Source organism: Mastigoproctus giganteus, chromosome 3 (assembly GCF_048544385.1).
Source record: "Mastigoproctus giganteus isolate SK-2022 chromosome 3, ASM4854438v1, whole genome shotgun sequence".
NCBI classification, from domain to species: Eukaryota; Metazoa; Arthropoda; class Arachnida; order Uropygi; family Thelyphonidae; genus Mastigoproctus; species Mastigoproctus giganteus.
Window position 1 is genome coordinate 239,869,224 of NC_143577.1, and position 26,285 is coordinate 239,895,508.

The window sequence follows — 26,285 nt, forward strand, 5'->3', positions numbered from 1 at the left end:
GTTCCTTTTCGTACAAGTGGGGATTATTACGCGTCATGCCGATGCCAGTTGAGTATTTTTTGTGGACAGTGAAAATAATTCGATGTTTTTGGACAAAAAGTATAACTGTTTAGGATATTTTTTTCTAAATTATCTACTGCTATTGCCTCTTAGATTGCATTCGAAAAAAATTAAACTTCTTTTATAGGGTTCTTTGCGAAATCGTTTGTTAAAACTAGGCCTACCAATTAAAAGAAAACTTAGTAAGCATACATTTCTCTTTTAAATGGTTTTAGAATAACGATTTCGTGGAGGATAAGATCTCCCCTTCTCGTGAGGGACGCAAAAAAGTTTGGCCTCTAAATCAGTACTTGCGCTTTCAAATTTCCGATAGCGCAATCAACAGACTAACGAAAAGGTGTGGAAATGCTAGAAGTCAGGGCATTCTACTTACTATCAGTAGTTTTGCGAACCCACCCTCCCTTTTGGTATTCCCCTTTCCCCATCTATTTTCCTTCTCCCTCCCCAGGGTTTCTTTCCCCTCTTGTTCTGTTTTACGTCGTGTTTCTGGTGAGCCAATACTTAGCACCACATTAAATCCCCTGCCCTTGGCGTTTCAACAGTCACGTGACCTTCGTCATTGGGTATGGGAGAAGCGATACACATCACGTACTTCCAGTTGCCTGTTCGCGATGTTGCACCTCTCCATCGGGCTGGCTCGTTTCTTTTTTTCCCTGTTTTTCTTTTTCCGGGCAAGATAATCTCCTGCAAAGTTTGTTACGAAGTCGTCGCTATTTGGGCTACCTTACGTCATTCTCCTTGGAAAAGGTGACGCTGTTCGGCTCGTGCCTTTTCAACAAGCTCCCTGAAAAGAAAAGAGAAAGAAGGAAATAAAGAAAGAAGAAAAGAACGCACCTATTTCGCTCGGCTAAAGAAAGCATCGTCTGCTACACCACAGCGCAAGCGACGGAAGCCGACCACACCGTGTAAGCAGGCACTCCTCTGTTGTCGTACGACCTCGACTGGCCAGTTGCAACACTTTATGGTACTCGCACGTGGTGGCGAGAGGATCGAAAGTGTGTTTGACGTAACGCTATGAAGGAGGGTTGAGGATGGAGGGAGCAGACGAGTAGTTCTGCCAGTTTCTTTGTACCTTGCTTTTCTGGATTTAATGTAGAAAGTGGGGAGAGATGTGGTTCTGGGTTGGCGCCTACTTGGCGCTGGTCGGGGTGCTTACTACAGCCCGCGAACACAAGGAACGCAGCGATGGCGGAGATATGTCACTGTGGATCGATGAGAAACAGGTGAAGGAATTCAGTGGTGAGTGGAAGATGTTTGTATTTATCCAAGTAATTTTAGAAATCACTTTATGTGGTCTTCTTTAATCATGGGGACTCCTGATATGGAGAGGGGCGAAGGGTGCAGTGTCCTTAGTAGGACATGTGAAACCAACTTCTATTCCAAAGTCTCTGTTTCAATAGGAAAACATATTTAATTATTAATCAAAAGTTTTGTCTCTTTAATAGGTGATATTACCAGTTATTGAAACCTTTTTTTTAATCAATAAGAAATGGGTGTATATACGATCTGATGGTACTTAAATGTTGTTAAACTGGAAGCTTAAAAAATAGTAATTTTACTGAGTTAGAAATTTGCCATTACTGATTTAAAAAATTAACCAGCAACTTATGTTCATAATCTGCCATCGTTGCTTTCTCAATATAGTAGGCTGCCGTTTTAAAAGCGGGAGTATTAAAGCTATTTTCTTGTGGTCGCATGATCAATACTATCAAGTGTCATGTTTACAGTACTTGCGTCATTTAATATATAATAGTGCCCCTTTCTTTTCTGTTTATATTGCTTTTTTATAGGTCCCAAAAAAAAAGGAATAAACCCATATGCCTCCTTCCTCCTTATATTTGGTTTTGGGAAAGAGATGATAAAAATAGAAATCATTCGTGTTGCAAGTAAAGTTCGTTTATTTCATGTTTTTGTAAGTTTACGATAGAAGGGCAGTTCTTTACAACTTAGTATCTAACCAATTATCATTCCATTCGCATGCTTTCGTCACTTGTTTTTTTTTTTTTTTTGTTTTTTCCCCCCGTTATTCAACGCTGTTCGTTTTGTATGTGGGTGTATATTCAACACGGCATCAATAAATTTCATTAATGATATTTATTATTTTTATTATGTTAATACTACACTTATTATGTTTATAATCCTCAAAATATGTTTAATTTAATAAAATATTTTAAAAATTTTTCATTTCTTTCACAATAAGCTGGAGGGAAGGGGTCCGGTTTAAAGTAATCTTTTGGCTAGTCTCCTAGAAAGTGCTGTACCCAGAAATTATTGTATATTATAATGTAATAATATTCAATATAACTGATACTGGCGACATAACTACGAAAACTCAAGGGCGAGTAATTATTATTATTATTATTGTTGTTATTAATTAGCAATAAATTTATAAATTCAATATTTTTTTAATTTATAAATTTATATTTAGATTAATAAACTGTTTTAGTAGTTTCTAGATGTCAGGTGGCGTTGTGATACTCAAAATGGTGGATTTGTAAGAAATTCTTTAAGTTTTTCAGGCTATTTGGGCCATCCACAATTGTGCAGATGGCGTGGGAACATACGCCACTCTATTTTATAGGTAAGACGAATTATAATTGTAATTATTATTACTCATCTGTAGAAGTTCTTATTCACAATTAAAGCATTATTTTGGTAAATTCTAAATAGCGCCCTTAATATGGCGAAATCCGATTTTTGTAAAACAATTTATTATTTCTGTATTATTTTAAAGATACGTTTATTATAATTTTCCTCAACCGGAAATGGTAGAAAAAGTATGAAATCTTGTTATGTGTAACGTAGAATATGATAAACAGTCATTAAGATAAATATATAAATATGTTTGTTTATAAATAGAAATATTAAAAATTTATAACTTAGAGAGAGAGAGATCGATCAGTTTGAAGGGTAAAAAAATAACTACCTGTTTCCGCCCGGGATCGAACCGGGGACCTTGCGCGTGTGAGGCGCACGTGATAACCACTACACCACGGAAACTTGTATTATCACACTCAGCGAATTACAAAATACAATTTATAAAAGCCAGTCCATTAAATAAATTAATTAAAAAAAAAGAAGCAAAATTGTGTAGAGAGAGCGGTAGTTATTGAAGGGCTCATTGGACGATGGCGTGTCAGTACAGCACACGATTTCGAATCGGGGTCCTTGCGCCTGTGTAACTGCTACACCAGGGAAACGTGTTTTCAGTGATTTAAATTGCTACAAATAGATGGAGCACTACAGAAAAATTGGATTTTTTTTTTTTTTCTAGTTGAATTGTTGGTCAAAGATATGGGTGTACAAAATAATGGAAACACCTAATATGAAGTAGTAGTTTTTGTAATGGCTGTATGACGTATTTATGAACACGCAGTGATTATTTTATTTTTGTTTCTTGTAGGTGGTACTGCGAGGGAAAGACGATAAAAGTTGACTCTTATTTAGAGGTGACATAAAAAGGTACATGAAAAAAATGACCGACCTGTGTGAATTCCAATGTTGTTGCACGTTTAGCTAGAGCATCAGTGACTGAAACTGCTGATTTGTTTAATGTATCCAGAGCAACTATATCGAAAGTGATGCCTGCATTCACCAATTACGGAAAAACAAAATTTGATAGGATGAATTATGGCAGAAAATCGAAGCTGACTGAAAGAGACCACCGGACACTGAAAAGGACTATTGCTCAAAAACAAAACTACGCCCTCAAAAACTGCAACAGAACTTAATATGAGTCTCAGTAATTTTTTTCTAGTTCAGAAAAATTTCATAAAGCTGAAATTTATGGCAGAGCTGCTATTGCCAAGCCACTCGTTACTGATTGTCATGCTAGAAAGAGAATGCCTTGGTGTAAAGAGCGCAAAAACTGGACATTTGATGATTTTCCAACATCAGGTAGAGTTTAAGTTTGGCGAATGCCAAAGAAAGCGCCTCATCCTGACTGTCTTCTGCTAACCATTAAACGTGGAGGTGGAGGATCAAGGGTTGTTTGGACAGCAATTATCTTGGTATTCTTTAGGTCCTATCATCACTCTGAATAGGCAAATTACTGCCACTGATTACCTTGATATTCTGAAGGATCAGATTCATCCTGTGGTGGAACCATTGTTTAAAATAAATACATTTTCTGTTTTTACTCTGGGACAACCACACGGCCAGAGGAATTCACAAGGTAGAAAGAATACAAGAAACAGCATCGTATTCAGCAGTCATGGCTGAATACGACGCTTTGAGTGACCGGGCTTGAATCCCGGCCACTCAAAGCACGTGAACTTATGCACCCTTGCGCCTGACCACTCAGCTGCTGCAGTCTTCACAAAAACGACGCCATGTTTCAGGATGATAATGCTCCAATACACACAGCCAGATGTGTCCAATCCTGGTTTGAGTTGGAAACTGAAGCTAAGCATCTCCCATGGCCTGCACAATCACCAGATAAACGTTATTGTGCCGCTGTGGGCATATTTGGAGAGTAGAGTGAGAAGTAGATTTCCTCCATCTTCATCACTCAAGCAGCTTGAAACATTTCTCCATGAAGATTGGTCCAGTTCCTCTTAAGATAGTTCAAGACTTATTTAAATCTTATTCAGTAGAATACAAGCTGTTTAAAATCAAAGGGTGGCCTAACAACGTATTACTGCGTACCTGTAACTCTTATCACAGATGTTTCCATTATTTTGTCAGCCCCTTGTATGATAGTATTACTGAAGAAATCATCTCTCTATTAACTTAACGTTATTCATACAATTAAGTTTCTTACATGTTCTTATAAGAAATATTTCAATAAAAAATAAATTTCTTTTTGTTTTAGAGAGGAGTTTTTATATTCATTATGACTATATATCGTAATGTGAAATATGGGCAATCAGCAGAGGCGGATTTAACGGCGGGCGCACCGGGCGCGCGCCCTGGGCCCCGACTTTTGAAGAGCCCACGCAAAACCCCAACAAATTAGTTGAAAATATTAGTTCAAAACTTTGTGATTATTATTATGCTATTATTAATTATATTATATTCATATTTTATTGGAAATAAAACATTAATAGTAGATAATATTTTTTATTTATTTTAAAAAATGGTTAACATGTATTTTTATTTTCCCTGTCTCTCTCTCTTTTTTTAAGGGGCCCAATATTTTCTTCTGCGCCCGGGGCCTCAACCGACCTTAATCCGCTCCTGGCAATCAGCATTTTCTGGCGATAGATTTAACGATGAGTTGTGCTATTTTCGTGTCAGCGAACAGGCTCGAACCCGCAACCTCCAAGGTTGCGGGTTCGAGCTTGTACGACATTTCTATCAACTCTGCTACCTATGAGAGCAAGGAGGGGTAGGGGGTGTTTAGTTTGTTGTAGGACTTTAAGCACATTAACGACTTACGCCATATTGCGGGTATATTATAAATTGCGTGTGTTCTGTGGTCGATTTCACTGGACGAAAAGCCCGAGTTTCCAAGAGAGAAAATATGCTACCCTCGCCTGAGACCGACAAACTCAATCACGTTGTAAAAAAGGCCCACAAAAATTCTTCACGTCAATGATGGGATTCGAACTCAGATCTTTTTCCACCTGGTGTGGGGAGGATTGTGATTGTACAAACTGTGCTATCTTCGAGGGCGTCGAAGATAGCACGTCGTATTATACACTATAAACAAGAGGGAAAGGTATCAGTTTGATTAAAAATATAAATGCATAAGGGAATTTGAAATACCTTGTTTCTAGAGATCATTTTCACGAAAACCTACTTTAGCACTGTGATCTAGTGCACACATAGAGCTACCCTTTGGTTAGAGAGCTTGAGGGGGAATAAATCTCCCCAAGAAAAATATAAAAGCTACCAATGTGAAAAGTACAGCTTTATTTTACATATACTGTATTTTATACGGCGAAAATGGCGTAAATTGCTATGCACCTAAAACTTTGAAGAAGAACCTTCTGCATTAGAATTATTTCCACTTCTTTTCTCATTCACGCGCCTCTAAACTTCTTCATTTCCCATTTTATCAATCCATCTTATATTTTCCATTCCCACTCCACATCCACATCTCAAACTTTCCAGTCTTCTAATAACTTCCGGTCTGTGTCTGTCTCTGCTCGATAAAATACATTGCACACCAGACGCTGTACCCATCTTTCCCTTACACCAATTCATCATCGCCCACATCGTATTCTTCTTTGCTTATCAAAAGTATTTTACCTGTTACTAGTCTTTATTTTTCTGTTGCCCTTTACTTCTTCCACCATTAGGCTTCCCAAATACCTATACCCTCTCAAGAAGTTCTATTCTCTCTCTCTCTCTCTTCTCCTATTTCAATATTTAAGTCATGACGCCATTGGTGCAATTAAGGTCATAATTGCACTAATACGACGCTCAGTTGTACGGCGTGGCATAGGAACCTGTGCGATTAATTTATGCAGTTTTGTATTATCTGGATCCAAAACTTGAACCACTTCTTCCAAGTTTCTTTTAATAAATTCCCCTTCTCCATATGGACGTTTGGCACGAGCAATGTTCCAAGCTATCAAAAAACTAGCTTCGTTTGCTCTGTCATCTTCGCGACTAAAAGAAGACGAGAGTCCTTGTTGCTTATGAAGACCAGATTGCAAGGACTTAAGTTTCTCTGTTTGCAATTTTGAATTGAGTGGATATTGAGTTGAAAAGTGGGGATGACTTACTTCGTAATGTCGACGTAAATTGCTTACTTTGTAGTTTGCAATTGTAATTTTACAAATAAGACACAACGATTTTCCATTATTGTCAATAAAAGCAAAATTTTCTACCCATTCTTCTTGAAAGATTCTATTATCTTGTTCGTATTTTCGTTTTTTGATATTTTCTGAGGTCATGTTATCAAAAAAGTTAAATAAATTTAATTCCAAAGTCTGAAATTGAAACTCTTATGGAAGGTTTGGTCACATTTTCTACCCACTCCCTGTGTAGTGTTGCACAAGTCCGCTGATGGCACCAGCAGTGTAAATGCGCGCGAATTTATTTATAATCAAAATAAAAATAGCAAAATATCTAGACATAAAAAAAAATAAATAAACACAACGTAAAATCCGTATAACAAAATATTAGTTACTTAGTTAATTTAACAAGATTCAGTGAAAAAAGTTCTGAAATAATAAAAAAAAACCGGATTTAAATTTTCAATGGGAGCCGCACTTAACTCAACGAAAAGCCGCATGCGGCTCTGAGAGCCGCATTTGCCCACCGTTGCTGTATACATACATGCCTTGGCATTGGTTTGGACCACGTTTTGCCTTACATGGTGACTGTGCCTCCAGATGGCACTGGTGTCTTTCAAACTCTCGTGTCATATTCTAATCATTATCTCTTGCCGCATTTTATGAAAAAGATATGTGATGCATTTTATGAAAAAGATATGTGACATACACACACGAAAGAAAAAAAAAAAAAAACTGTTTCCGCCCGGGATCGAACCGGGGACCTTGCGCGTGTGAAGCGCACGTGATAACCGCTACACCACGGAAACTTAGTTAAAGTATTTCTTATTATTTTTATTACGTGGAATCTTACTATAAAATCGGATGGGATTTGCAGTTCGTTAATGATATATGATTCTGTTTTGAATTGCAGATCTGGTTCGAGATAGATTGGTGTGTGTGTGTGCCGGAGGGTGGTAGAGATTGAGGTATGATCAATTTTGCACGATATCATTGGAAAAACAAGTTAGGGGTGAGAGAGGAATAGAGTAAAAAATCTTATTGTTCCACCCGGTATCGAACCGGGGCCCTTTTGCGTGTTAGTTACATGTGATAAAATAAATAAATATATAAATTAAAATAAATAAAAAAATAATAATAAATAAATATATATTTATAATAGTAATTTTATTTTCATTTGATCTGTATTTATATGAACACATTAAAGAATTATTCACTTTTCGGGTTTATATTATATAATATAAATTGAATGCCGACCCCATATAACGTGGAAAAAGGCGAAGACAAAGAAGAAGAAGATTATATAATATGAAATATTTTTGAAATTATTATTACTTCCCTTTTCGGATTATTACCCAAAGAACCTTACGGAAATATGAGATATATAACCCCCTATGCCCTTGTTTAAAAATCGTAAATAATGCACCATTAATGGAGAACATTTTTAAAATTATCATTGCTTTCCCTTTCGAGGATGGAGGAATATCCCTCCCATGTCCTTGCTGTTTCAGAATGGAAGCCTAGCATCGAGAGGAGTGTAATAGGGCAGGCAACGTAAAACGTACAATATTTAACATTTTGTAATAACTACAAAACTTTTTATGTTAATTTTCGATGGAATCTTTTTTGTTGTTTTTTTTTATGTGTGTGTGTATATGTATATATGTTTTTTTTTTTTTTTTTTCTATGCATCACGATCGACCAGTCGATCATAATCGGCCATTTGTCTGCACCTGCTGTAAGATAAAGGTTATATAAATATAAATATGAGAAACAGGTAACTACAGCATGATATAAAAGGCTAAGAGTTTTAATATTCAGTTGAAATGTATTTTAAGCTTCAGTAATGCATTGCAATCACTTCCATTTTTACTGATAGTGGCCATTGCAAGTAGAGAGTTTATAGGTGCCACGTGTTCGAATTCACGTGACACCAAAAATACGGTAATATCCTTGTAGCCTCTCTCTCTCTTGTAAAGTTATTTGCAGCCGTCCTGAATTTTATTTATCTGCTACATTAATGAGTTTTCACTATTATTTAAACCTTGCATGAGGTTAAAATGGTATTAGGCGAAGTTTCAAGCTACAGTACTTAGTTTAAAAGTGAATTCTTTATCCTAGTTTCCGTTTGTGATTGAAGAATTCATCTTTGTTTCCACTTGGGATCGAACCGAGGACCTTGCGCGTGTAATAACCATTACACCACGGAAACTGCGTTTTTCAAACAGTTAACTTTCAGACACATTTTCACAATACAGACGTTTTACACATGAAATATTCTACTTAGTAAAATGGAAGAAAGGGGCTGATATTTTGACTAATTGGTGATGAGCAATTCATGAAACATGCGGACTATAGACAACATGAACCAGAATCCCTGTAGCACGGCTTCCATATTTCGTAGGTAGATGTACCTAATAAAGTTGCCAGTCAGTGTACATAAAATAGACTATTTTTCTGACATTCTTTGAAAGGCTATTGCAGTCATGTTCGATGAGTTTGAAACTAAACGGAAGTAGTATGGGGTAATTCAAACTTTCTCTAACAGGTGTTGGTACAGAGATTGTCCAGTAGGATGATAGATTGCAAGTAACAACCTGTTTCTTATGTAGTGTTAACGTTACGTGTCATGATTCTACAATGGAGCAACGAACGAATATCAAATTTTGTTTTAAACTGGGAAAGTCAGCAATAAAAACGTATGAAAGATTAAAAATCTGTTTATGGTGATGAAATGTTAAGTCGTACCAGTTGTTTGAATGGTATAACGATTCAAAGACGGACGTGAGGATGTTCACGATGATCCAAGAAGCGCACGCCCATCAACCACTTGAAATGAGGAGAGAATTGCAAAAGTTTGGGAAATTGTGGCAAGAGATTGTCTTTTGACCTTCAGAAGATGGCTAATGAGTTGGATATGAATAAGAAGACGATTCTTCAATTTCTGCAGAAGATTTAGGGAAAAGGAACGTCTGTGCAAAATTTGTGCCGCAATGCCTCATGGATGAGCAAAAGCAATGAAGAGTGTCGTCGTGCGAAGACTTCGTCCATACTTGTCAAGACAATCCTAATTTCCTGGACTGTGTTGTCCCTGGAGATGTGTGTTGGGTGTTTCAGTATGACCTAGAGATGAAGCGTCAGAGCACGCACTGGACTCAAAATCATTACCAAGGCCCAAAAAGTTTCGTTTACAGAAATCTAGGATCAAGACGATGCTGATCATGTTTTTCGACAAACAGGTTGTGATTCACAAGGAATTTTTACCTGAATGGGAGAGAGTCAATGATCTGCTCTACATACAGCTTCTTGGAAGACTATTGAAGTGCATTTCGCGGGTGAGGCCCCAATTTCGAAAGAAACGTAGCTGGTTCTTGTTGTACGACAATGCCCTCGCCCATTCTGTACTTGTTGTGAAGCCATTTCTGATGAAAGATGGCATTGTACATATCAACCATCCACTTTACTCTTCCGATCTAGCATTAGCGGACTTCCTCCTTTTTCCCAAGGTGAAATCTGCCCTCAAATGAAAGAGATTTCAGGTCTTTGAGGATATAAAGAAAAACGTAACCGCCAAACTGAACATCATCTATTTTAAAGCCTTCGCTGACTATTTTCAGAAACTTTTAGAACGGTGTAATAAGTGCATTCAATCAAGTGGTGATTACTTTAAATAAAAATAAAACAATATTTTTGAGCTCCTTCGCTTTGTGTTCTTTTTATTACACCAGTTCGGGAACGTTATTGCCACACCTTGTATAATTCAGCTAAAGAACTGAAAACTCTTTGTTTTTGTGCTGATTGGAGGGTTTGGATTACAGATCTGGTCTCTTTAACACTCTGTTAAATTGTTGTTGTTCTTATTTGTTTTTACGCCAAAGCAACTAAGGCTAAGAGGAATCCGTGTATTTTGTCTGCACCTATCTATGATCGGTTTGTTTGTTCTGGAATAAAAGCATCAATTTTTGGGGTATGTTAAATTGTTATTTCAACTTTCGCAGTTTCAACTATTAAGAATATTCTCGTTAATTTAAAATTACCACAGCATTCAAGAGGGAGGTCTGTGCAATTGCAAAAGATATCATTTACGAAAACATGTTTCCGCCTGGGATCGAACCGGGGACCTTGTGCGTGTTAGGCACATGTGATAACCACTACACCACAGAAACGTCGCTTTTGTTTTTTTGCATATCATTCGAGGATTCTACCTAAACTTGGAATAGGTTTTTAGCACATTATTTTGCTTATGTACAACGAATCAGAGAACCCCTGAAAATATTTTTTTTTTTTGGTGTATTGGCATTTTTAAATCCTTCATGTTGATCATATGATAGCGTATAGATCAGCATATGGCATCTAATGCGGCAGGAGCGCGGATTCCTTCCGCAATCGGAGCATCCATCCCACAGATACTCAATCCGATTGAGATTCAGTTATTGAACAGGCCAACGAAATGTGGAAAAGCCACATTTATGCTCCTGGAACTACGTTGGAACGATCCGTGCCTTGCTACATGACTCTAATTATCCTACTGGAAATAACCTTTACCAGATGAATAAACTTACCATAATAGGATGCACCTGGTTGATAGCAATGTTCATTCAGGTGTTGATCCACCGCCATCAGTGCAACTAACGCGTTCCTCGAAAAAATCAGTTTGCAGTGTTGACACCTGGCACGATGGGTTCATATTCATATTGCTGTCACCATGACTTGATAATACCATCAGCATAGAATAACTGAAACTGCATTTTCCTGGATTAGCCTGGACCAGGCAACCTTTTTAAAATGTCCAGTATCGGTTAAACTCTGTCCACCGCATACATATATCTATCTTAAGCGTCTATTGGTACAGGTACATCCCTGTACTAGACGCTTAATTTTAGCTTACAAGAGTAGTATCCGTTGTTGTCTTCTGTTATATCCCATCCGTGATAGGGGTCAGTGTGGTACGAACGCTTGACGTGTTTCTGACTGAGCGATCGATTCCTTGGATGAAAGGAGTGTACCCAATAAATTGACCAGCAGTGTATATCATAATAAAGTGACGTCGATGTAAATATGTCTGTGGTTCACAGTTGATAACAATTCAGAATAGCGGATTCTGATGGTTGCTTTAAATGTTAAAAGAAGGGGGGGGGGAAATCTTCATGAAATGGCTATTAATAAATCGGATTTTAGTTTCAAAATGAATAAAAATTCTAACTTGATAGACAAATTTATCCCTGTTTCCGCCCGGGATCGAACCGGGGACCTTACGTGATAACCACTACACTACGGAAACATTGATCAAGTATGCCTCTATTTTGCTCATGTACTATGTAAAATAAATAAAAGTTCTTCCCTTGGAGACGGGATTCGAACCCAAGCCTCTTCCAGTTTGTGTGGAAACCAAAAAAATATAAATCTCTGTGCTAATTATTATCTGTGAGGGCACTAATGCACATTTGATAACATTCAAAATAGCGAATTAGGAATTAGGAAAAAAAAATTAGGAACAAAAAAACCAAAAACAAGTAGATCGCTTAGGCCTTCCAAATATAATTCAATAAAGCTAAAATTGAAATTGAACATATGGGTTACGTATCTTCTCGATTTCGAAACTTTTAAAATTTCCATATAATGCCCTTAAATAATTACAGTATTATAATTACCCCCCTCCACTCTTTGTATTTTAAGCTAACTTGAATTTGGCTGCCCCCCTTTTCACATACTACGTTGTTTTAAGTTTTTGTTTTATAATTGCGCTGAGGAAACTAAGGTCATTAGTTTCTTCTTCTTCTTTTAGTTTCTTCTTCTTCTTCTTTTAGTTTCTTTTCTTCTTCTTCTTCTTCAGGAGTTCCTGAAGAAGAAGAAGAAAAAAAAAAAAAAAAAACATGTACATTGTAAACATGATGCGAAAATAAATTATGAAAGTTCGTCCGTTAGTTAAACCGAGATTCGAACTCAAGCGTTTATAACACGATTTAGAAGAATATCAGTTATAACTACTGCACCAGCGCGAGGCTGCTAATTCTTATTAATGTTCTGCTTGCGCAATTAAAATTTAAAATTTGTTGGAAGTAAATTTAAAATTTAAAATTTGTTGGAATTTGTTGGCGGTAACAACTTTCTCTGAAAGTTGTTACCGCCTACGACTAAAGGCATGCTTCCCAGATTTTGGGAGGCAAACAAACGAAAGTGAATATTCGTCCGGTGTTTACAACTTTGTTTACTAAAATGGGCTACTTCTTTTCTTCTTCTCTTTTCTTGCTTGGCCTTGTCTTCTAGAGAAAGACGATTTTTTTTTTTTTTTTTAACCAAAGTTGATCCTGTTTTGAAGGGAATGCTTCTTCCACCTTCCCGATCCTTTCTGAATGATTCTTGTTTTGGGACCTTGAGTTATCCTATCGGGATGGCAACCTCTCTTTGAATAAATAAGTCGCATATGAAATATCAGTCGTCTTCTGTATCATTAGTAAAGGGATGAGGTGAGAGAGGTTATAAGATTACGAATGAAGATTTCGAAATCTTTCCATGAAGAAGACAAATCTCTTCTCGGTTTTGTGTAATTTTTTCCTTTCACTCCATTAGTGTCACGCTTATCAAAACATTTCGGTGTCTACCACAACAACGTACAGCACACCCTTGAGTGTAAAAACACAACCCGAAGCAGACTTATCCTTTCAACATTACGATAAAAAAATGGCCTCCTAGTTAACCCGGACTTCAGATTGAGGTGTTTGCCGCACTGTTTACACAACAGTTCTGACATCACTTATCGTAACGAGCTGAAATTTGATTCGGGCAACTGCAGACAGATACTTCCCGGTTATTCTTTCGTGGGAACCGCTTCGATTTTTGGCAGCTGCTCCAAGAAACGCTCCAAAATTATTAATCATTCGATGTAAACTGAGAAAGACGCATTGATAAATAGTGATTCATTTGTTCTATAAACTGTTCCATAAACTGTTCTAAATTCCAGAAAAACACTCTTTGACTTTAGAAAAATCTCAGCACTAAGATAAAACACAAGGGCTGTTTAAAAAGTAGTGGACATTTTAGAAAGCTGATGATGTGGTGCCATCAGTGATAGCTACTCAAAGTATAAAACATATCACGCCTGTTGGGAATCCAACTGGACAGGAACGGAGATTATTTTGAGGAAATATAATTGCAAACTGTTATAAATAAAATTCCTTTTATTTTTTGTAATAGTGGCGGTGCCACTACTTTTTAAACAGCCTCCTTTCTAAAAAAAAAAACAAAACACTCAACTTTGGAAGATGATATTTTTAATTTATTAAAAATATATCAATTTCGAAATATTAAAATTATATTATTTTTAATATAGTAAAATTTTAATATAATTTATTAACAAATGTCAGAAGGGCATTTGCATTTCATATCTCTTAATTTTAGACTGAAGAAAGGAATGAAAGAAAGAGATGAAAAGAGAAACGAGAAGAAAAGAGACAGAAAGAAAGAACTTGTATAAAAAGATAAAGAAAATGGAGAAATAAAGAAGGAAATCAGAAAGAGGGTGAGAAAGAGAAAAAAAAGGGAGATAAGACTATATATACACGAGGTGCGGCAATAAAGTTCCCGGACTGGTGCAATAAAAAATAACACAAAGTGAAGGAGCTCAAAAATGGTTTTATTTTTCTTTTCAAAGTAATCCACCTGATTGAATGCACTTATTACACCTTTTTAAAAGTTTCTGAAAGGAGTCAGCAAAGGAGTCCAAAGAGATGATGTCCAGTTCGGTGCTTACGTTTGTTTTTCTTTATGCACTTAACAACCTGAAATCTCTTTCCTTTGAGGGATTTCAGGTGGAGCTCTTTGAAAGAGCTCCACTGGTGCTAGATCGGAACAGTAGCGTGGATGCTTGATCTGTACAATACTATGTCTTCACAAGTGCGAAATGGGCGAGAGCATTGTCGTGCAACAAGAACCAGCTGCCTTTCTCTCGAAATTGCGGCCTCTCTCGGGAAAAGCGCTTCAATAGTCGTTGAAGAACCTGTACGTACAACACAGTATTACCTCTCTCCCATTCAGGTACAGATTCCTTGTGAATTATCACACCCTATTTATCGAAAAAAACATGATCAGCATCGTCTTGATTCTGGGTTTCTGTAAACGAAAGTTTTTTTGCCTTGGGAATGATTTCGATTTCATTGCATGCTCTGATGCTTTGTCTCTGGGTCACAATTTCCTCAACTATATTGACACTGATCTCTAGTGACAATATGTTGAGGAAATTGTTCTCATGATTGCTCTTCTTTGCTTCTGCTCATCAGTGCGACACAAATTTTGCATAGGCCTGCCTTTTCCAATCGTCATGCAGAATTTGAAGATTCGTGTCGTTATTCATATCCGTCTCGTCAGCCATCATTCTGAGGATCAAACAACAATCTCTTATCACAATTTCTTGAACTTTTGCAACTGTCCTCATTTCAAGAAGTTGATGGACGCCCATCAACTTCTTGAGTCATCACGAACATCCTCACGTCCATCTTTGAGCCACTTATACCATTCAAATACACTGGTACGAATTAACGTTTCTTCGCCATAAACAGTTTTTCAGAGTTCTGTTGTTGCATACTTTTCCAGTTTAAAGCAAAATATGATATTCGTTCATTGTTCCATTACAAAATCGTGAAACGGAACGTAGCACTACTAACGAAACTGGTTGTTGCTTGCAACTTCTCAGTCTAATGGAAAATCTCTGTACCACCATCTGCTGGAGGAAGTTTCAACTGCAACGTACCAATTCCGTTTAGTTTCAAACACATTGAACATGACCGCAATAACACCAGTCCGGGAACTTTATTGATAAACTTCGTATATATATGTGTAGAAATATATAAATAGGACGAGAGAGAAAGAGAGAGAGAGAGTCAAAAAGAATGAGATAACGAAAGAGAAAGATTTAGAATTCTTTAGAAATTTTGCCCCTTATCAATGGGAGTCGAACTTACATGACTCCAAACGACTGATAAGTAGCAAATCCACTATCTGCCAAGGAGGAAAGATAGGAGGAAAGAAAAATGAATAAAGAAAAAACAGAGAGATAAAAAAATAAAATAAAATAAATTATCAAAAAGCAACAAATGTCACGAGTGAACCGAGAACATTTCGTTTCTGTGCATCCTCCATATTGTTCATTCATTTCTCAATCAGCGCATGGCAGCAAACATAATATCCAGTGGTTCAGTTACAATATATGGTATATGAATAGCCTACGTGGTATGTATGAAAAGAAAGAAACAGTAATTGCGGGATTTCTATTCGATTGATGTTAAATCAAATTTAGGAAAATTCTACAAATCATTCTAAAAGAACGAAATATAAAATTCCTTGAAAATCCACCAACTGGGAATCGAGTCAATACTATGGAGAGACTGACAAATAAATAATAATTGCCGAATTTCTGAAATCCAGCAAGATTCTGAACGCCGATTTTATTGAAATTTGTGATGGTTAGATATCTTTCTAATAGAGCCAAATATAATTTTTTTTATGAAAATCGAAGAAGTCGAGTTATTACATGCGGACGGTTGGACGGACATGGTGAAGATAATAGATGCTTAACGCATATATGCTAACACGCCTAAAGAGAGTTGGGAAAGAAAGTGAGAAACAAAGATAAATTGGCAGGGCTATAGCCTCAACCTACGTAAAGACTCACTTAACGAAAAGGTTAGTGCAATTCCATCATGTGTTTTCGTAAGTGAATTACCAAATTGGTAAAATGGCATCGTTTTTATCATACCTCATGTTGTGAATACCACGATCGAAGTAGTGAAATACTAGGCAACTCGTTGTGAAGATATTCACAACGAGTTGCCTGAATATGATAAAAACTATGCCATTTTACCAGTTTGGTAATTCATTTAGGAAAAAAACATGATGCATTTGCACTAACCTTTTCGTTAAGCGAATCTTTACGTAGGTTGAGGCTATAGCCCTGCCAAATTCTTTAAGTTTAAACTGTTATACACCATCTGGCGTCTCATATTGTATTTTTATAAATAAAAAATAAAAATACAATATGAGACGCCAGATGGTGTATAACAGTTTAAACTTAAAGAATTTGGCAGGGCTATAGCCTCAACCTACGTAAAGATTCGCTTAACGAAAAGGTTAGTGCAAATGCATCATGTTTTTTTCCTAAATGATATTGTGAAGTTATACTTTGGGTTGTCATTATTGCAACACTAGGATACCCACCCACTCACCGATGATAGGCCAAATAGCCTTGAAACGGCCGCCAGGGTTGTGGTATCTACCAAGAATAAGTAACAAGAGTCTTCTCCACTGGTGAAACTGGTGAAGCGTCACTTATTCGAGGTAGTGCAATACCAAGCAACGTGAATACCTTCACAATGATAAAAACATTGCCATTTTACCAATTTGGTAATTCACTTAAGATAAATATCGAACAAAAGATAAAGAAAAATGGAGAGAGCGAAAAAACGAACAAATAATTGTTCAAAACCATCGTATCAGGTCGTGTCCACTTTTCTATTCGGCGATTTTCTTAGAATTTCAAAAATTGTTGCTGACGGGAAGTAAATCGCATGACTTACTAAGTTCGTGACATATCCGGATAACTCCCTAGGAAACTACTCACCCCACGGGAAAGAACGAACCCAGATGTTTTCATTTCCATTTTATTACGCCGCTCTCACAACCCTGGACTTTTACCCACTTCTCCTTTTAACTGATGCCGCCTCAATTAATCTTCACCAAAAAATAAACACCGCAACGAGCACATCGCCCGTTACGACATAGCTCGCTCGCCGACTTGGGTGCAAATTTCAACTGGAAGTAAGTAGGCAGTTATCAGCGATCTTTGTTTTGATATTCCCTAGAATATTCAAGGCGCACCCTACAATTTCGACATTTAATGATGCTTAGATTCAGAAAAGTACCATAAACTAACCATTACATCCTCCAGGTGGCTTCGCATTTTTATTTACTAGATCAACAATCACGCGGAATTACGCAGTCTCCAGTCGGGAATTTATGTAATGGTCCCACCAAAGTGTTCAACTCTCCTCCAATTAAAAAGGAATTTAAAAAAAATAATAATTCACCAGTAATCCTGAAAGAAAAAAAAAAAAAAGGTCATAAATCACTTATCTGTTACTTTGTCACTAATACTATGAAGTCACTATCACAGTTAACGATATCAGTGAAAAGTATCTGCTACTAAATCACCATTTACACGTAGTTCATTAGTGATGGGCATAATGATTAATAATTAACAGGTTTCGATAATCGAATGATATAATCTAATGAAATAATTGAATGATATAATTTGGGAGTTCTTCAGTCCATGGGAGACCTGTTACGAGAGTACTGGCGCGGGGTCGAAGAATTTTGAGCTTTTCTCAAACGAAAAGTTAGAATCATCTCTCCAGATGACTGATCCTTCTGGGTAGCCAAGTTTCCAGAACAACACAACAGAACACACACACACACTCCTACACTATTCACATATCTGGCTGGTCCTTTTACAGTGGTACTGTTCTTCACAGAGATACGAGGCAGAGTTGAACAGACGTTCTAGGAGCCGCTCCTTACCAAAACACATGTCCACATGATCAATGTATCCTCCCTGTCCTATCATATGGTTGTGAAACATTGACATTGAATGCCAAATCTTTACAAAGATTGGGGGTCACACAGAGAAGTATGGAGCGCCGAATTTTGAACAATCAAAAGATACCGAAAAACATGTACATGGATTCGCCAACAAACAAGGTCTGTTACGTCATTGAAAGAAAGAAGTGTTTAAAATGGCCAGGTCACTTATCAAGAAGAACGGACGATAGAGGGACCAAAGAAATTTTGGAATGGATACCGCTTGACTCTTAACGCCCAAGAAAAGACCAAAGATGAAGCGGATCAATGAAATTATGAATTTTGCTAGTGTATAATCGCAACAGAAAGAACAAAATCGTAGTTGCTGGAAACGTGTTGAAGAGGCCTTCATCCTGCAATGAATCGACAATGGCTGAAGATGATGATGATGATTGCTGCGAAAGCAAAATTTAGCCATTTTCACAGCATCTCAGCATTCGCAATTTTTTTTCTTTTAAAAGAAAAGTTCCATATACACATATCGGATATACTCATGCCTCTATCAAGCCCTCATGGGTAGCGCAGTTGGTAGGCTTGCCGTCCTCCTCACACCAGGTGGAATAGACCTGAGTTCGAGTGCTGTGAATGACGGGAGGAATTTTTATGGGCCTTTTTCAAAACGTGGCTGAGTTAGTCGGTCTCAGACGAGCGTAACATTGTTTTTTCTCCCGGAAACTCAGGTTTTTCATGCAGTAAGCAGAAAATCGACCTCGGAACACACGCAATTTACAGATAATCGTAATTCTGCAAAAAAATATTGGCTATGAATTTGGGAATGAAATTCCCAAATTCATGCCCAATATTAGAAATAGTTTTTCTTATTGATACAGTTGATTTTTCTTTTCGCGTAGGAAAGAAACAAATGAGCGTGACATATATAATACAGTATTTATTTTTTAATAAACTTTCCTAGTCTAGTGCAGAAAGTTCCCGGATGAGGTCGTAAATTTCGTTCAGCATTTCCTTCTCGCCAAGGGAGACAATTAAGGAAAAGTTAGCACCAACACCAGACGAAGAGTTTGGCGACCCTGCTTGTACTATTACTTCACGAACTTGTTCCACCTGTTTCCATTATCGCTACTTTCGTCCTAGCCCCCCAAGAAGTGATAATTAAATCCGCGCTGCCCACCCAAAATCAATTATTCCTTAGACATTTGCATCATCCTAACTTGCCACATCCGGTCTTAACGGTGGCTAGTCTTTTAATCGGCGCGTGCGATCTCTCGACACTTTGCATTGGTTATAGGTGTGAGGTCTAGACAGACGATAGAACTACTTAAACGAGAACGCAAGTAGCAAACGATGAAATTCACTTAAAAATATCGAATTTCTTTCAATTTTTTTTTTTTTTGGATTTTTTTAAAATAATTTTATATCATAAAATAGTATAATTGTAATGAAATATAATAATAAATTTTTATGATATTAAATTATTGATATTTTAATATCATAATAATTTATCATTTATTTAATGATTAATAATAATAATAATAATAATAATAATAATAGCAAAGGCTGTGTGCTCAATGTCTTCAGCATGAAAAAGACCGTTTCTGGATATGTAAAAAAAAAACCTCAAAAATATTAAAATCAAAATTAAATAGTAGAAACACGATTCGTGCTGCAAACACATGGGATATTCCAGTGATTCGATACAATGCTGGAATGGGAGACTGAATTAGTGATGGGCATAATCGAGAGATCCAATTACAGTGACCTAAGATCAACATTAAAATCTTTACTAATTTTTAACTCTCTAGAACCCTTCCCAGGAATCTGATCAATGAGCGCCAGTATGGATTCCGTTAGTGTCTATCCACTTGCTTGTGTTACTTCATCTGTGGACAAATTCAATGGAAAAGTTTTGTGAAACTCAAGCATTTGTTTAGTTTCGAGATCATAGTGATGGATCAAAGTTTCATCCATGGTGACTAGCCGTAAATAAAACTCCTCTTGATTCTCTTGGCACATCGACATTTCATATTGTGCAATTTCCTTCTTATGGTAAGGGGTCAGAAATTTGAGAATTAGAGGATGAAGAGATAACTATATTTACTTTCACAGCACTTATGTCTATATTTCCCGAAAATAATCTAGATTCGTCTGCTGCCAAATATAGATGATTCGTCTGCTTCATATACATTCACGAGTAGAAATTTCGTACAGAACTGATTTTAAAAATAAAAATGCATTGTGAATCCGTCTAATGTCCCCCTCCTCCGGAACCCAAACTAAATATCTGGGTGAAACCCACCGTCAACAGTACCTCTCACCTTATCCGCGGCAATATCCATCTTCAGACAACACTCAATAATCCTACTGACAATTCCCATCCTTCATCAGGGGTTGCAGAGGAGGGTAGGGGAAGCAGCCGTATCCGCTTTTGCAACCACTCACATTATTCTAGGTGATTATTACAATAATACAGCCGTTATCAGCCCCGCAGTATCACGAGCTCCATGATGGCACAGACGGTACGAAATGCGTGCCTAGAGCCACTTACGGCAGCTACACGAGGTGTAACTGCGTATTCTTTGAAGCCCCGTATTTATCGGTGCGGACGGTGCGCCAGCTAAGATTGATTACACGCTACTTGTTCGTTTGACAAGTCCCCCTTATACTCGTTTCGCCTTCTTATTGCTTTGCAAATGCTTGTCAACGCGCATCGTATAACAACCCGAGACATGTTCAATGGTCGTTACCCGACAACTCCCCTTTCTTTCTTCCCTCCTTTCCACCCCCCGCAACCTCGGCCTGCTCACTTTCAAACAAGTTCAAAGCTATTTATCTGACAATACCATTTCCCCTTGTAGTGAACAGTAACTATTATATATACCACTCCAAAGAGTGGCTTTTTTCATTGGGCATCAAAAAGTGTGAAGGTCGGTGTAGGGAATTGAATAGACTGTCCTCAGCAAACGAAACTCCATTGTGCTTTTACCAAACGAACTCTTTAACACGGGACGCAGTGATTGTTGTGAGCTTAACAGTTGTCATAGTAACGGCATGTTCCGGAAATGTGCATTTTCTTGGCAGTTTATTTTAAAATTAAAACTGTCAAAGTTCGGTTGGTACCCTGTACCAATCGAATATCATAAAAGTCATAAATTCGTCTGTTGGTACAGGGTACGGTAAAAGTCATAAATTCGTTTTACGTTTTCATAATTTTGGAACTGTAACTAGGGTTACCATATTTTTCAAATTTCGAAAAGAGGACACACGCTGTAGCTTAGAGAATAATGATCAATGGCTGTTCATTAGGATCTGCTGCGTATTATCTTAGTAAATAATAAATAGTGAAATAAACCCTGGGAAACGTTATTACACGTGATATATGTGACGTCATAGGAGCAACCGTCAACAGTTGCGTGAAGTTAAAGAGACCCCGTGAGTTTTGAAGGATTGCACAGCGAGTAATTTTTTTTTTTTTTTTTTATAATTTTATCCATTCCTTCTAATCATTTGTCCAGTCAAACTTGACTACTAAACATCGTGTATCCTTGTACCTTTCCTATCTTGTGAACTCCTGACTTTATGTGGTCACCTCGTGGGTGGTATAGTTGGTAGGATCGCCGTCCTCCCCACACCGGCTGGAAAAGACCTGAGTTCGAGTCCTGTCGATAACGGGAGGAAATTTTATGGGCCTTTTTCACAACGTGGCTGAGTTAGTCGGTCTCAGACGAGGGTAGCATGATTTTCCCCCTCCCCCGGAAACTCGAGTTTTTTCGTCCAGCAAACAGAAAATCGACCAATATGGCCTTAGTCGCTAATGCTACTAAAACCCTACAACAACAACAACCCCGGATATGCAGAAAATTTAAAGTAAGAGTGAATAAAACTAAAATTTAAATTCAACAGCGTGCCGCAACACCCGATCGAATCGTATAAACAGTGGTTCTTGGTATAACCGTTTGTTCAACGATGATAAATTTCAGCAGTTTGACCCATACTTGGTCCCAAATTCCTTTTTTTCGTTTTAGGGAGTATTTAACCTTACAGTTAAGAAAAATTAAGTTATAAGCTTTCTTCTTGCAGTCCTCATGTGACAAAAACAAAAAGGTTCATTTTTTTTCCGATATAATTTTATACCGGTATAAATTTCTAATTAAGAAAGTTCTAAATAATTTGGTAACAATTGTGTACGTTTAATTAGGAAATATTATGTTTGAAAGTTGCAGATATGAATTCCCACATTTCCCTTAATTCCCCACTTATTCCGAAGAGCCGGAAATGCACGTTAATGAACATTCCTGCAAAATCGTCTGCTTTTTGTGAAAATTCTTTTATATGAAAAAAAAAAAAAAAAACTGTTGTTGTCTTTATATAAAACTGCTATACTTGGCTTCCTTTTCTCCTACGTTTTCTTGCATTTTATAAACTTAATATCAACAAACTTCTGTTAGAGAATGGAATGGAATGTTTGGGGGAACTAATCTGTTAGATAACGCAGACGATATGTCACGTTAGTGGGCTTTAGGAGTTGTTTTCTTTGTCCACCGTAACGGAAGAGGCGCTGCTATCTGTTTACTTAGAGATTTTCTCGGCAGTTTTCTTTCCATTATGTCGTCACTTTAATCCCTCTCAAGTTATTTAGTTACTTTGATGATAGACAGACGTTTAAAATGTGATTATTGTGTAGATAGACGCTAGCCATGGAAACGTCAAAAGGTCAAAAAACTAAACATTCCCTTCAGTTAAAACAACAACAAAATATTTCAACAAAATAAATGTTAAGAATAAGTAATAAAATAATTTTTGTTCTAATTTTAATAAAGTGAGTCCATGTTTCATTCTCAGAGAATCCATTTCTTTTAAATAAAACTTTTAACCCTTTATACTTTCATTTATTTTCTAGTCAGGAGAATTTCACTATTTAACAACTACAGGAACTCCCCGACTTACGTAATACTCGACTTACGGAAATTCGACTTTACGTAAGTTTTTGCCTGCAGGTGCAAACTTAAGGATAAGTTCGTGGCAAGCAACGGGTGGTTTAATAGGTTCAAGCATCACGCTGGTTTCCACAACGTCAAAGTATGCAGTGAAGTCACCAGTGCCGATTCTGCAGCTGCAGAGAAATTTTGTGTTGTGTTGGAAAAAAATATTGATGAAGACGGCTGTTCAACGCAGCAAATTTTTAACGTTGACGAGACTGCTCTGTATTGGAAAAAAATCCCGGATCGAACATACATTGCCAAAGAGGAAAATACAATGCTAAGTTTCAAGGCGTCAAAAGATAGGGGCACGCTGTTGCTTGGGGCTAATGCAGCGGGAGATTACAGATTAAAACCACTGCTTGTGTACCATTCTGGAAAGCCTCGTGCATTTAAGGGCATAAATAAAGCTTACCCGTGCATTCTCGATCGAACCACAGGGCATGGGTAACAATGTCTCTCTTTGAGGATTGGTTTAAATGCCGCTTCATTCCCGAGGTTGAAAAATATTGTAAAGACAATGATGTTCCTTTCAAGATTTTGCTTCTATTAGATAATGCTCTTGGACATCCTACGCATCTAGATGATTTCAATTCGAACGTGAGAGTCAAATTTCTACCGCCAAACACGACTTCACTCATCCAAACTATGGATCAGGGTGTTATTTCGAATTTAAAAGCATACTATTTACGTACAACATTTGCTCAGGCATTGACTGCAGTAGACAATGAGAAAAATTTTACGTTAGGAGAGTTCTGGAAATCTTACAGTATTTACCACGCCATCTTAAACATTAATAATGCCTGGGCGGAAATTACTAAACGTTGTTTGAATGGTGCATGGAAGACAATATGCCCACGGCACGTAAAAGGTTTCGAAGGATTTGAAAAAGACGAATCATTTGAAGAGGTTACAGATGAGATTGTAAAGGTTGCAGAGCTACTTCAGTTGGAGATTGATGCCAAGGACATGGAGGAGTTAATAGAGGAAGAAGAGAAGGAATTATCTAACGAAGAACTTATTGACTTGCAGGCAGCGATAGTGGAAGAAGAAAATGCTGACAAAGCTCAAGATGAACTAAATGAGGAGCCGAGACATTTCGTGAAATTGCACATCGGCAATGGTGAACTTTGAGAAGATGGATCCTGACAGCGAACGATTCTTAAAAGTTAATAGAGGGGTGAATGATATGCTTGCTTGCTACAAAGAAATATACGATGAAAATAAAAAAGCCACCGTCCAGTCATTCATTAATTGTTCTTTCTTAAGGTTGAGCGGCCGATCCCTTCTAAATCTCCACAGCTCTCAACCTCCGCAGCGGCGTACTTATCAGCTGAAGACGTCGATTCTGGCAACGATGCTCGTGAGGTAAAACTTATTGACGTTATGCTTGTCTCCTCTCTCTTTTTTTGTAATTTTATAATTTTGAAATTTTTTAAATTGCACGCTTTTGTCATTTTTCCTGCGCAAGAGATATTAAAATTGAATAAATACAATAAATAATTCTATTCACATGTTCGTGGAACATTTCTTTTTTGATTCAATCAATTCAGCGAACACAGTTACGAGTGCTGCACAAGCATGGGGAAAATTCCGACTTACGTAGCGTTCAGCGGAACGCAACCTTTACGTAAGTCGGGGAGTTCGCGTACTCTCTAGTTTCTTTGAATTGTGTTAGTGTTAGTAAATAGTGTTCGCCATATAGTGCAAGAAAGATACAGATTTTTACTGCATTGAAAAAAAAAAAAAAAAAAGAGAGAGAGAGAAAATGAAAAAAAAAAAAAATCAAGTAGATAAGAAAACACAAATTTATATGCAAAAGTATCCGGTATACCAGTAGTTTTCAACCGAGGTGCCGCCACAACATTCCAGGACGCCACGTAATTTGGGTTTAAGTTACCTAAACATATATATATATATTATTTATTTATTATTATTTTTTAATTTATATATTTATATCATATAAAAGGTACATCCTTATTATTGTGTTCCATAAACCACAATGATAGTATTTACATATATATATATATATAACCGTACAAATAAATTAGAATAAAAGTTTAAAAAAAAATGCCAGCAGTATGGCAAGACAAGAGCGAAAATAGTCGAAATTAAACTTAAGAATCAAACCAAACAGGGAGGGAAGAGAGGGGTAACAAGAGCAAAAATATTGCAGCAGAAAATCTCTAAGATAATTTAGAACATCTAATTATAAGAATAATAAATAATAATTCATTAAATTTTGAAAGCCAATTAAAATAGAAATTTAACGGCGCCCTCTCTGACGGGCACCAGGTCCAAATTTATGTGAAATATCACCAACAGAGATCTAGACTACTACAGTAAAATAAAACAAAAATAAACCAAAAATAGACTGACCATTATGCCCCATCTCAACAGAGGACCACAAGGTCAGGGAATCGCTGCATTTCGATCGCTAGACAAATCGCCGCAAAGGCGAGTCGATGGAATGATCAGTCCGCCACTCGATCCCCATTATTCCCTGACCATTATTGGCCTTGTTGTGGTCCTCTGTTGAGATGGGGCATAATGGTCAGTCTATTTTTGGTTTATTTTTGTTTTATTTTACTGTAGTGGTCTAGATCTCTCTTGGTGATATTTCACTCACATAAATTGGACCTGGTGCCCGTCAGAGGGGACGCCGTTAAATTTCTATTTTAATTGGCTTTCAAAATTTAATGAATTATTATTTATTATTCTTATAATTAGATGTTCTAAATTATCTTAGAGATTTTATGCTGCAATATTTTTACTCTTGTTACCCCTCTCTTCCCTCCCTGTTTGGTTTGATTCTTAAGTTTAATTTCGACTATTTTCGCTCTTGTCTTGCCATACTGCTGGCATTTTTTAATTTTTATTTTTTATTTTTATTTTTAACTCTCATTCTAATTTATTTGTATGGTTATATTTCAAGCATCATGTAGAGGAATATGCTTTTTGCTGCCTCTGATGTGTG

General features: G+C 37.0%; 1 protein-coding gene and 3 non-coding genes across 6 annotated transcripts in view; 1 reads left to right on the forward strand and 3 right to left on the reverse strand.

The window, feature by feature from the left end:
* Positions 1–824: 824 nt before the first annotated feature.
* The window catches only part of shf (WNT inhibitory factor 1), an 81,343-nt gene continuing 55,882 nt past the window's right edge, over positions 825–26,285 (forward strand). For 2 of the 3 annotated variants that reach the window (XM_090369733.1, XM_090369735.1), the window contains exon 1: positions 825–1,299. In XM_090369733.1, coding sequence (XP_090225859.1) covers positions 1,170–1,299 — 130 coding nt within the window. In that variant the 5' untranslated portion in view covers positions 825–1,169. The remainder of the gene's footprint in view (positions 1,300–26,285) is intronic. The other variant, XM_090369734.1, reaches the window with a different exon arrangement.
* Positions 2,988–3,060, reverse strand: TRNAV-CAC (transfer RNA valine (anticodon CAC)). Its single transcript has one exon. It is a non-coding gene; the product is annotated as a tRNA-Val (tRNA).
* On the reverse strand, positions 7,483–7,555 carry TRNAV-CAC (transfer RNA valine (anticodon CAC)). The gene has a single exon. It is a non-coding gene; the product is annotated as a tRNA-Val (tRNA).
* TRNAV-AAC (transfer RNA valine (anticodon AAC)) lies at positions 10,840–10,912 on the reverse strand. The gene has a single exon. It is a non-coding gene; the product is annotated as a tRNA-Val (tRNA).